The sequence below is a fragment of the Chiloscyllium plagiosum genome, unplaced genomic scaffold (assembly GCF_037043375.1).
Source record: "Chiloscyllium plagiosum isolate Xiang-an unplaced genomic scaffold, Cpla_swu_hap1 HiC_scaffold_28, whole genome shotgun sequence".
NCBI lineage: Eukaryota > Metazoa > Chordata > Chondrichthyes > Orectolobiformes > Hemiscylliidae > Chiloscyllium > Chiloscyllium plagiosum.
Window position 1 is genome coordinate 28,947,678 of NW_028270166.1, and position 13,063 is coordinate 28,960,740.

The window sequence follows — 13,063 nt, forward strand, 5'->3', positions numbered from 1 at the left end:
ACTACCCTCCCCACCAACCCCATCATCCCTATAAGCCAGTCTGCCCTTCAAAGGCAAGGCCATTCAGAATCCCAAGTGATATTTCATTCTCACTGCAGCCTCTGATTTGGGTAATGTAGCATTTACTCAGGCTTCAAAAGGGCTAACACGAGATACCGAATGGTGCAAGATATGCTAACGTCCTTTTTCAGTATAAAGGTATGACTTGTCTGGAGATGTTATCCTGATTATTCCCATTGTGTAAGGCTTTGGATTAGAATTTCAAAATATTGCTGAAAAGAATTGAAACCCCTTTGTAAATGCAGAATGCCCTGTCCAGCTCCAGAAATTGCTATGCTTTATCTATAGCAATACTGACACGATTTGAAATAATACCATGGAACCTACTTCTGACGATGCAATTCCACTGTTGGTGGTTATTCCAACTATTTTTATTAGAATATTTAGGACAACGCTACATTATAAAAGGCAGTTTCTTCTGTACTGGAACACTAATAACAATTAGTCTTGGGTAACTTTTGAACTTCAATTTTTCAAAAAATGGGCAGGGCACTACTCTGGCAATTGGAAGGATGACCTACAAATTTTATCGAACCATGCGTTCGTTATGGTGCAACATCAGCTTGTGAAGGGCTTTTGCTTGCCGTTAAAAGAACAAAAACAAGTGAATGACAACGTTGCTATTTTTGGTTTAAGTGGTGATCCAAATGAGAAATAGGGGTCAAACTGGAAGCTGACAACTACTCTCCAGTAAATACATAGGCACTCCTCCAGGCTTAGAGATACCACTGAAAAGTTCAAATTTAACATTTATCTTGGCTTTTTCTAGCCATTCTGCAACCTGCTACAATATTCACCTTCCAGGACAGGCCACATGCTGGCCACCTTACCAACAAGCTGAAAAATGCTGATGGCACACTGTTCCACAGCCCCTGTGTGACAATGTAGCCATCCTGAGACACCGTGTCAAGAACTGAATTCAATACTTCAGATGGGGTCATACCAGAGCTTTCTATAGTTTTAGTGCAACTTTCCTTTCTGTTGCAGCTCCTATTTCCTTAGCCTATTGAATAGATTTTTAAAATATACTTGTCCCTCAGCTTGTAAAGATTTTGATATCGGGATTCCTTTACATCCATCAGTCATGGATTCACAACATTTAGAGAATTCTTAGGTTCAAAATGGATGATATCAAACATTCCCACATTGAACTCTAAATTTGCACTTTTATTGATATCTCTTTGCAACATTCTACTATGACAGATTTACCAATCGCCTCACTTGGTGTCTGCAAAAGTAAATGCATGGTTAACAGTTCTTTAGAGGAAAAATTGTAGTGAAACAATGCAGATGGAGTGTTTATGGATCGGCAAAAGACAACAATAAGATTCCACATTAGCTTGTTGACAAATGTTAGGCAAATAAGAATTAACAGATTATGGCAGGGAAATAGACCTGTAACCTAAAGGAAAAAGGATGGTATGGTTTAACAGCAGATGAATGAAATGTCTTTACAGGCTAGGTCTAGGAGGGGTAGGACAAATGGTCTCTTGAGTTGTAAAATTCTTTGAATTTTGGTGCCTTTCTGTGTAGCAAGTTTAAAAAATTGCTTAATTAGATATTATTTAAAATAAATGTGTTAAAAATGTGCACATATTATGGAAGTGGGAAAGGATAGTCAGTACTCAAAGGGTTCAAAAATATATATTCTTTAGATAATATACAATGCAATAGATCTGTACTGGATTCTGAGACCACATTAGTGAAACCAAGTTCAGTAATGTGCCTAGCACTTTACAGAATTTTATTTCCACAGTAAAATTGTATCATTTGGCATTTTATTAGAAACCACAGAATTCTTCGGTTCACATCAGGGATGTAGCTCATTTGTTCTTGCAGAATATATACATTAATTCTATTGTCTTCAGGTAAAATTTCACACATTCACTAAAAACTAAAACAAAAGTCCCATCAAATATTTCTTTAAAAACACTTCTTCCTTGTTCCTCTGGTAGCATGTAGAGGTGAGCACCTCTTGGAGGAGAAAGTCACTCACTATTCTTCCTTTTTCTTTGCTCCTGACCTAGTAGAATAGCTATGCTTCCGGGAATTGATAAATGGTGAGAAAATTTACGCTTTGACAATGACTTTCTTAATCCCACGCAGTGATGGTTTTAAGTTGGGCCTCAGTTTTGAGACAAAGTATCAATATTCAGTAACATTGCCACTCATCTCCTAGGTTGTGCCTTCCATCATACAGGGATTGAAGTCCAATGTCTTAGTTTTATTTAAAAATACTACAGTCTGCATCAAAAGCCCAAGTCTTGTCATGTGGCTGTAGCCTCTAAGTAACTCTGTAGCTTACGGACGGTGGTTTCATCCAGTGAGAAAAGGTCAAAGTCAAAGGTTGTGTTTGTAACATTGAAATGTCCTGTTTCTTCAATCAGGTTTACAATCTGTAGAAGGAAAACAAAGATCACTTGAAACCAGGCTCAGAAATTCCGATCAAATCTTTAGATTCTTACCCAAGTCAACTTTGATGGAAAATCATGGAAGGTACACAATGGACAATATGGTAAAAATGTAGCACAGTAGTTGGTGCTGATAGTGATGTTTAACCACAAAGAGATTATTTCATTCTGTGGGAAGAATAGTAATATTGGTTGATTGTGAAACAAATTAATGTATGACTTCAATTGGATAAATGCTTCAGTACCACACACTTGTATATTTAAGTAATGTATTTTTCATTTACAAAATTTACTCCCCAGTTTCAGTAACAGCTACTAAACTCTCCCATCCATTCAAAATCATTAATTTAAAAAACATTTTCTATTTACTGTGCAATAAGACAATGACTTAAGAGGAGTTGATGAGAAAAGGAGAACCACGCAAAAGTTTAACTTCAACAGGAACCAATTTGCTTTTCACTGTTAGAAATAACTTGATGTATATTGTCCTTTTCATGACTTTGGTACATTTTAGCAGCTTTACATATAATAAGGGGTGATAGTAGCGTAACAGTAATATCATTGGACTAGTAATCCAGAAACCCAGTCTAATCTTCTGACAAGGCGTCAAAACCCACCACACCAGATGGGAAGACTGAATTCAGTGAACTCTGGAATTAAAAGCTAGCCTCATGCCAAACATGTAATGATTGTTGTAAAAACCCTTCTGATTCTTTAACTTCCATTAAGGAAAGAAAATCTGCTATCTATCTGGTCTGACCTATATGTGAACAGACCCACAGCAATATGATTGGTTATTAGCTGATGGACAAGAAGTACTGACCTAGCCAGCAATGTCCACATCTCATTAATTAATTTTTTTTTAAATTAAGTACTATTGTAACGTAGGAAAACATGGTAGCCAACTTTAACAAGCCCCACATCCAGCAAAGAGACAATGACCAGATAATCTGCATTATAATGCAAATGGAGACAAATGCTGTTTCAGATATTTACTTAGTTTTTGAATAATGTCATTTAAGCTTTGGAGTAGTTAGAACCTTATTTTACCACCAATATCCAAAACATAGTACTCTCTCAACAAAGTGGCAGTCTTGATTATATGTTTGAACCTCCAATCCATTTGACTCAGAGATGAAAGCTCTACAAATGAGCCACGGTTGATACCACCCCATGATGATTTCAAATTGACTCCATTAATTCACATGATGATCAATATTTATGGCCTGTCCTTAATTGCCCTTAAGAGGACAATGGTGAACTGTCTTCTTGAACTGCTGCAGTCCAGGTGCTGCAGATATACCTACAGCGTTGTCAGGAAGGGATTTCCAGGATTTCAACCCAGCAATAGCAAATGAATGGCAATATCGTCCAAGTCAGGATGATGTGTGGCTCGGAGGAGAACTTGCAGATTTTTATATTCCTATTGTATCCACTGCCATTGTCCTAAGAAGTACTTGAGGTTGCAGGTTTGGGAAGTCCCTCAGTGAGTCCTGTAGATGGTGCTCACTGCTGTCACTACGTGTTGTTGGTCAAGCGAGTGAATTTCCAAGGTTTCAGATAGAATGTCAATCATTCTTAACCCTAAATGGTGTTAAGCATCTGAGTATTATTGGAGCTGTGCCTATTCAGGCAAGTGGAGAGTATTCCAGCACACACCTCACTTGTGCCTTGTAAATGGTGGATGTGCTCTGAGGGATCAGGAGTTAAGTTAGTCACTACAGAATTGGTAGCCTCTGACCCTGCTCTTGCATTTATATGACTGTTCCTGTTCAGTTTCTGGTCAATGGTAAGCCCCAAAATGTTACAAGTGGAGTACTGAACAATGGTAATGCCCAGGCAAACAATTGGATTCTCTCTTCTTTGAGATGGTCATTATCTGGCACTTGTGTGGCACAAATATTACTTAACAGCTAGTGGCCCAAGCCTGAATCATGACTAGCTCTGAATATTGTGCAGTCATCAGTGAATATTCACATTTTGGCCTTGTGATTGAAAACAAGGTCATTATTGAAACTGCTGAAGATGGTCGGGTCTAGAACACTACCCTGAGGAACTGCAGAGATATTCTGGACTGAGACGACTGAGCATCTATAACCACTACCTTCTTCCTTTGTGCTAGATATGACTCCAATCAGTAGAGTGCCTTCCCCTTAGGTCCAGTTTTGATTGGGGGCTCCTTGATGCCATGCTTGGTGAAACACAAAATTATATTGAGGTTAAATTCTCACTTCTCAATTCCAGGAAACTTAAATTAAGTGCACTGTGGCTTGGAAAGTGGGAAGCTGCTGCAGTACTTTGAATAATTTGTAATTTCTTGAAGACTGAGGCCTAATAGAAATATATTCAGAAATCAAGTCATGCGGTAAGGAGTCCAAATTAGGGTTTTGATAGTACCAGGTGAAAGCGAGAGACAGAAAGAGGAAAATGTGAAAATAGTAACAGGATAAATATGGAAAAGAACCAATTCCATTTAAAGTCCTGCAACTTCAGATTTATATTTAAAGTTACAACTGCTGCAGAAATACTGAAACAGGACAGTATAAAGTTAATTATGTCACCATATGGCTGAGAACCACATAATCTGAGTAAGAACAGAAGCAGAAATTTGGACAGTGCAGATTGATGGCATCCATTTCCAAGCACGACACTCATGTTAATTGAATTGCAAAGGATTCCAAACTGCCTACTCAGTGGTTCAACTCTGAGGAAACATTTTCTGTAAATGTGTAACACCTTGCAGGCAAATCTGAGGGTTAAAATTAAGCACTTTAATCAAAATTGTTTACTTTTTGCATGCTACAAGTATTACTTCTGCAGATGGATTTTCAGTTGGACAAACATTTCATGATGGCAAATCAAACAAACCACTGAAACGTTGCAGCAATGGATTGGTTATTTCCTGTTACTTGCCAACTCTAATTTGTCATCAGCTAAGAAACAATGAGTGAATTAATCATATAGTTTTCTGCTGTTTCAGTATGCATTGGTACTTTCCGACAGAACCAAACTGAATTTGATCATTTTTTAAAATCTCCTCTAGGGCAGGTGGGACTTGAACCCAGACTTTCTATCCCAGAGGTTGGGACATTATCAGTAGGTCACAAGACCTTTGATTCTTTTAGCTGAAGTCAACTGGATGTCTAATTTTAGATGTTACACTTTTAAAAGTTTGCTGAAGGAGTTTTAATTATATATGAGTGGTTACATTTGAAGGTCACTACTCCATGTATCTGATTTTCTTCACATGGTACAAGGACCAGGAGACACAGACTTAAGGATTTGCATAAGAGAAGTAGGTGGGATATGAGAAAGAACTTTTTAAAGCAATAAATCTGGAAAATCAGAGCAGACAGGGTTGTGAGGAGATCTTGTGGCAGCGTTAGTGTATTTACCTGTGGGCCAAAAGCACTGGGATCAAGACCCACTTCAGGATTTGGTGGCCATGGAAACTTTATCGTCACACAGCTAAACATGCTAATTATCAGTCAACAAAACCAGAGCAAGTGATTGCAACAGAACAACAAGATTCCCAAGATAAAAACTCAAGTAAAGGCTTTTGACACGCGTTGGCACCTAATTTTAGTGGCTAATAGTGAAGGCAAGTAAAATGGCAGCCTGCATTCCAAAGTGAATGATGTGTAAAAGTAGGGAGATCTGGCAAAAATTATTCAAGGTACTATTCAGACTACAGCTGGAATACTTTGATCAGTTTTGGGCCCCTTACCTAAGGAAACATTTACTAACATTAGAGCCACAGAAAGTTCACATGGCTGAAATTGGGAGGCCAGACTGTCTTATGAGGAGAGGTTGAGTAGGTTAGATCTGTTCTCATTGGATTTTAGAAGAATGAGAGGTGACCCTATTGAAATAAACAAGATTCATAGGGAATTTAACAGGGTAGATGTGGAGAGGTTGCTTCCCCTTGTGGGTGAGAGTCAAGGGCCACACGACATGACCTCAGAATAAAGGGTCACAGATTTAAGACAGATTTGAGTAGGAATTTCTTCTTTCAGAGGCTAGTGAATCTATGGAATTACTTGATTCATAGGGCTGTCAAGGCTGAGTCATTTAAGTAAATTCAAGGCTGGGGTATACAGATTTGTGATCAGAAAGGGACCCAAGAGTTTAAGGGAAAACATAGAAAATGGAGTTGAGTGTTAGAAGATCAGCCATGATCTCACTGAATAGCACAGCAGATTTGATGGGCTGAATGGACTACTTCTGCTCCTACATCTTAAAGCATCCTGGTTCTGAGAGACTACCATATATGCACACATACATGAGGGTGATGGAAGCAAAGAAGATCAATAATTTCAATGAGGAAACCAGTTGGGCAGCTGAGGGAAATAAAGGCGAAGGGTTCCAGAGATAAAGCAGGAAATGGAACTGACTGCTGCTTCACAGGAAGCCAGCATGGACTCCTTCTATTCCATAATGACTCTATCATATTTCCCCACATGGAATCAGCCTGGTAAAAATCAAATCAAAGATAGATCCATAAAATAGAGTCAAAAGTATGGAAAAAGTGTTTAAAGCTTGCCAAGATTGCAAATGCTTTAATGGGGAGCCAGATCACAAATTTAGATTACTCAACTGATACCTATGCAGAAGGGGAAAAAATTTTAAATTTTGCTTAAAGAGCATGCAATCAGATATTAAAATTATACGACACATATTGTGATTTTAATTAAAATCATCTGAGCACTTAAAGGAGCAATACTATCAAGTTAAAAAAAAGTTGGTACGCGCTTTCCAAGGGTGCATTTATAATTTACCTGTTGTAACACATTGCGTTCTCGTAATGCCATCAACCTGCGATGCAGATCTACCAACTCTTCTGTATATGACTGCAGAAAGGAAAGTGAATATTAGAGTTTTTATCTTGGCAGGATGTGGGAGAACACTCCCGCTTCTCCACTTTCCTCTTCTCCACAAATTTCTCCTGAAAACCTCTCCTGTGTTCCTCTCCTAATACCCTCTTCTCTAACGCCAGGTAAAAAACTGTAACTCTCACTAGGCAGACTCTGCCATTGCTACAGCTGTCCCTGCTCCAGTTAGATTGCGCAGCGATGATGCAGCTCCATGGCAGTCTATGTTCTGAAGTCAGAATGTCCAGTTTTGTGAAGGGCTGGTAAACATGATGAATTTTGGGGGTACTGTTGTGCAAGAAAAAATGCCTCCAGTATCACTGCACCAGTTTTTGGTGCCCTTCTTGAATTAATCCTCAACAGCAATAATTTGGGCTCTTGGAAACCTCAAAGGAAGTTATATTGTCACCAGTTCTTATAATACTGCTCATAAAACAGTTGCACAAAACAAAACTAAGGAAGCCGATTATTGGAAAAAGAAAATAAATAAAAACCCATTTACATTCAAACATAATATCCTTGCAAATGCAATTAATAAAACACATTAATTCCCTTTAAGACAGTCACTTGAGCATGCCAGGTTCCCAAAACTCCTAATCTGCCGACATTACATAAAAGATATTAGAATATAGGCATCTAACAGCTGAAGTGTTCAGAACCAATAAGGAATCAGCTTTCCATTATTTTCTTGCTTTGGGCCATTTTTATGGAATGTGTCACTCCCATTAACTTTGGCCAGTTCAGATATCCAGTCACATGATTGGATTCATTAAAGAGAAGTGGCACAGAGGAGACAGCTCTCTCGAGCGACAAGGCTAGGACTAGGATAGGAACAGAAGCAGGCATTCACCAAATCAAGCTTGCTCCTCCATTCAACACTATTATGACTGATCATACACTCCCTTGTCTTTTACCCACACTATCCCCCATAATCTTTCATGCCTAATGATAATTGAAAATTGTTCAATCTCTACTTTAAACACCCAAAAACTGAGCTTCCACAGCTCTCTGGGGTACAGAATTCCAAAGATTCATCACCCTTTACATAAAAGTCCTTCTCCTCCTCTTGGAGGATAATGGCATGCCCCTCATTTTTAAATTGTGCCCCCTGGACTCCAACAACAGGGGGAAGCCATGAATAGCCAGAAACATCCTTCTTAATTAATTCGACATCAAATTCATTCTGAAAATGCACCACACAAGTCTTTGTTACTTTATGTCTACACTCAGTATGGATATCATTCCTTAAATAAACTGTAACTAAAATTTGCATAGATGGTAGTATCATTAAAAAGCACCTGCAATCAAGTCTGACAATATTGGAATAAAAATAAAACAAAACATTTTATACAAAGCTACTGCAGACGGTTATGACTAATTATCAATGAAATTTCTTGAAAATTGTTTACCTTGTCTTGCAATCCTTTTTTAAATAGCTTTTCAGGTTTTTCACAGTTTTCAGGACTTTTTCTGCCAGATGTCTGTAATAGAGATGAATATAAATATTCATAAGTCAATTAGCTGTTCTAAAGGGATTCTTTTTCTATCGCAAGTATTTACAGAACAATATTCACTTCCATTTCTCAAATATATTTTAACATATTGGTTATCTGCATAGTTCCTCAATTTTAAAGTATTTCATTTTATTTCAGCGCACCATTACATCTGCAGTTGAAAGCAAAGAGGACAACTGGCTCAATGGATAGACAAAACAAATAGGATGCAGAAGCAGAAGGGTCAATCAGCCCCTTGGTCCTGCTCCATCTTTTAACAAGATCATGGCTGATCTGATTACGGCTTCAACTTCACCTAATCCTGATAACTTGGACTTTGTTGGGAGTTAGGAATTGATCTACTTTGGTTTGTTAAGCTCTGCTATTGTTGATTAGCCTCCAAAGGATACAAGATTGCCCTATGCTGATTCCTCCTCTTTTACAGAGAAGTACGTGACCTTCGACAGCCCCAATCCAGTGGTTCTATCACGACAACATACTTTCATCATAGATGCTCAGCAATTAAGAAAAATGGAGCAGGGAGATTCTATGCTAAATCAATGATAGCCTCTAACGTTGGCTATCAAAGTTATGAGCATCCCTACTGGTAAACACTGCTGATTTCCTGCCAATTCAAAGGGATAGAAATAATTTACAGAAAAGTAGTATCCAGATTTTTACTGAATTCAAATGTTGGAATTCAACGCATGTTCCCAGAACGTGGACCTGGTGCTCTGGATTACTCGCCTAGTGACAATATCACTACATCACCACCTCCTTAAAAGTGATGAGGCCAACTGGTTAACATTTGTTTTTTTATTATTTTGGTGAAGACTGCTGGCCCAGAAATCAAATCAAATCCCTGTACTTCTTTCATTGGTATTGCAGATATATGTGTCATGATGATGCTTGATTTGGCCCTTGGTTTAAAACCTCATCCAAAATCGTCACTCATGCCAGTCCAGCGTTCCCTCAGCACTGTTGTGAACTGTCTGACTAAATTCTTGCTCAAGTGAAGCTTAGGTTCACAACCTTCCAAGTCCAAGATAGAAAAGTTCATAATCGGAGGAAGGAAATGTACCAGCGAGAAAGACCATGTCTAAGAAAGACCAATGGAGATCTGTGAAAGGCATGTCATACACAAGCTGAAGATGTGAATTATTTCATAATCCAGTTTCAGCCCCAGTTGGTGTGAATGTTCCATTGTCTGATGGAATTCCCTTCCTGACAGCATTGTGGGTTTACCTACAGCACATGAACAGCAGCAGTTAAAGTAGACAGCTCACCAACACCTTCTCAGAGGCAACTCGGAATGGACAATAAATGCTGGCCCAGCCAGCAACATCCATGCCCCACATACGAATGAAAGTGAAGAAATCTTACTACAACTTTACAAGGTGCCAGAGGGACCACATTTATAGTACTCTGAGCAGTTTTGATCTCCTTAAGGAAAAATATATTTTCACTGCAGGCAGTTCAGAAAAGGTTAATGAGGAAAATTCTCTGTGTAGACGGACTGTCTTACGAGCAAAAGCTAAATAGGCTGGGACACCACTTGCTGGAGTTTAAAAGAATAAGAGACAATCTCATTGCAACATACAGGATTCTTAAAGCGCTTGACAGGTTAAATGCTGAAAGGATGCTTCCCTTCATGGAAGAGTCTAGCATCAGGGTACATAATCTCAGGATAAAGGGGTGCCAATTTAAGAATGAGATAAGGAGGAATTTTTTTTCTCTCAGAAGGACTGAGTGTCTTTGGAACTCCTTGCGCAGTGAGCTGTGGGGAGCAGAGTCCTTACGTGCATTAAAGGTTGAGATAGTAGATTCTTGATCAACAATTATGGGGAGAACATAGGAAAGTGGACATGAGGAAATCAGATCAGCCTAGATCCTACTGAATGCCAGAGCAGGCTTGAGGGGCCGAATGGCCTATTCCTGTTTCTATTTCTTATGATCTATGGTCATTTGGTCCTATATTATGTGATACTCAGGATTGAAACCAATTTTCCTTTATTTCCATCTCAAAAATAATAATGGAAGGCTCAGCCAGAAGATGTTAGAGAACTGTTAAGCAAGTAGGCCATTTGGCCCTCCAAACCTGCTCCACCATTCAACAAGATTATGGCTGCTGTGCCTAAGCACCATATTCCCATTTATCCCAATAATCTTTGACTGTTTTGTAAACAAGAATCTATCCATAGTCATCTTAAAAATATTAAATAACCCTGTCTCAACTACCTTCAGAAGCAAGAAGTTCCAAAGTTGTCTAATCCTCAAAAACAAATTCCTCTAAGCTCTGACCTAATAAGATCACCCTTAATTTCAAAACCATGGCACCTAGTATTGGACTTACCTGCGACAGGAAACATTCTTTCAACATCCACCTTGACAACACCATTCAGAGTCTTATATAAACTTCAATCAAATCACCACTTACTCTTCTATACTGGAGTGAAAACAAGCCCAGCCTGTCTAACTTTTCCTCATAAGACAATCTTTCAGTTCAGGTAAGATTACAGCAAACTACCTCTATAGGTACCTACTAGAGAAAGTACAAAACCTGACCTACTCTTGGGAAATAAGGCAGGGCAGATGACTGAGATGTCAGTGGGGGAGCACTTTGGGGCCAGCCACCATAATTCTACTAGTTTTAAAAAAGTGATGGAAAAGGATAGACCAGATCTAAAAGTTGAAATTCTAAATTGGAGGAAGGCCAGTTTTGACAGTATTAGGCAAGAACTTTCGAAAGCTGATTGGGGGTAGATGTTCGCAGGTAAAGGGACGGCTGGAAAATGTGAAGCCTTCAGAAATGAGATAACGAGTATATTCCTGTTAGGGTGTAAGGGAAGACTGATAGGTACAGGGAATGCTGGATGACTAAAGGAATTGAGGGCTTGATTAAGAAAAGGAAGGAAGCATATATCAGGTACAAACAGGACAGATCGAGTGAATCCTTAGAAGAGTATAAAGGCAGTAGGAGTATACTTAAGAGGGAAGTCAGGAGGGCTAAAAGTTGATATGAGATAGCTTTGGCAAATAGAGTTAAGGAGAATCCAAAGAGTTTTTACAAATATATTAAGGACAAAAGGGTAACAAGGGAGAGAATAAGGCCCCTCAAAGATCAGCAAGGCGGCCTTTGTATGGAGCTGCAGAAAATGTGGGAGATACTAAACGAGTATTTTGCATCAGTATTTACTGTGGAAAAGGACATGGAGGATATAGAATGGAGGGAAATAGATGGTGACATCTTGAAAAATGTCCAAGTGCTGTTTGTCTTGACACGCATAAGGGTGGATAAATCTCCAGGACCTGATCCGATGTACCCTAGAACTCTGTGGGAGGCTAGGGAAGTGATTGCTAGGCCTCTTACTGAAATATTTGTCTCATTGATAGTCACAGATGAGGTGCCAGAAGACTGGAGGTTGTCCAACGTGGTGCCACTGTTTAAGAAAGGTGGTAAGGACAAGCCAGGGTACTATAGACAGTGAGCCTGACGTCGGTGATGGGCAAGTTGTTGGAGGGAATCCTGAGGGACAGGATGTACATTTATTTTGATAGGCAAGGACTGATTAGGTATAGTCAACATGGCTTTGTGCGTGGGAAATCATGTCTCACAAACTTGATTGAATTTTTTGAAGAAGTAACAAAGAGGATTGATGAGTGGTAGATGTGATCTATATGGACTTCAGTAAGGCATTACACCAGGATTCCCATGGGAGACTGGTTAGCAAGGTTAGATCTCATGGAATACAGGGACAACTAGCCATTTGGATACAGAACTGGCTCAATGGTAGAAGACAGAGGATGGTGGTGAAGGGCTGTTTTTCAGAATGGAGGTCTGTGACCAGTGGAGTGCCACAAGGATCTGTGCTGGGTCCACTTCTTTTCGTCATTTATATAAATGACTTGGATGTGAGCATAAGAGGTATAATTCGTAAGTTTGCAGATAACACCAAAATTGCTGGTGTAGTGGATAGCGAAGAAGGTTACCTTCAAGGGATCTTGATCAGATGAGCCAATGGGCTGAGAAGTGACAGATGGAGTTTAATTCAGATAAATGTGAAGTGCTACATTTTGGGAAAGCAAATCTTAGCAGGATTTATACACTTAATGGTAAGGTCCTAGGGAGTTTTGCTGAACAAAGAGACCTTGGAGTGCAAGTTCATAGCTCCTTGAAAGTGGAGTTGCAAGTAGATAGGATAGCGAATAAGGCATTTGGTATGCTTTC

The 13,063-nt window shown here is 39.1% G+C and overlaps 1 protein-coding gene across 4 annotated transcripts in view; it reads right to left on the reverse strand.

Moving 5' to 3' along the window:
- Positions 1–1,688: 1,688 nt before the first annotated feature.
- LOC122565294 (protein ENL) overlaps positions 1,689–13,063 on the reverse strand; it is a 116,700-nt gene continuing 105,325 nt past the window's right edge. For 3 of the 4 annotated variants that reach the window (XM_043721101.2, XM_087976077.1, XM_087976076.1), the window contains 3 exons: positions 8,752–8,823; positions 7,250–7,321; positions 1,689–2,456 (listed from right to left, as the gene is read on the reverse strand). In XM_043721101.2, the coding sequence (XP_043577036.1) occupies positions 2,328–2,456; positions 7,250–7,321; positions 8,752–8,823 (273 nt within the window). In that variant the 3' untranslated portion in view covers positions 1,689–2,327. Of the gene's footprint in view, positions 2,457–7,249; positions 7,322–8,751; positions 8,824–13,063 lie in introns of those variants that run through there. The other variant, XR_015751842.1, reaches the window with a different exon arrangement.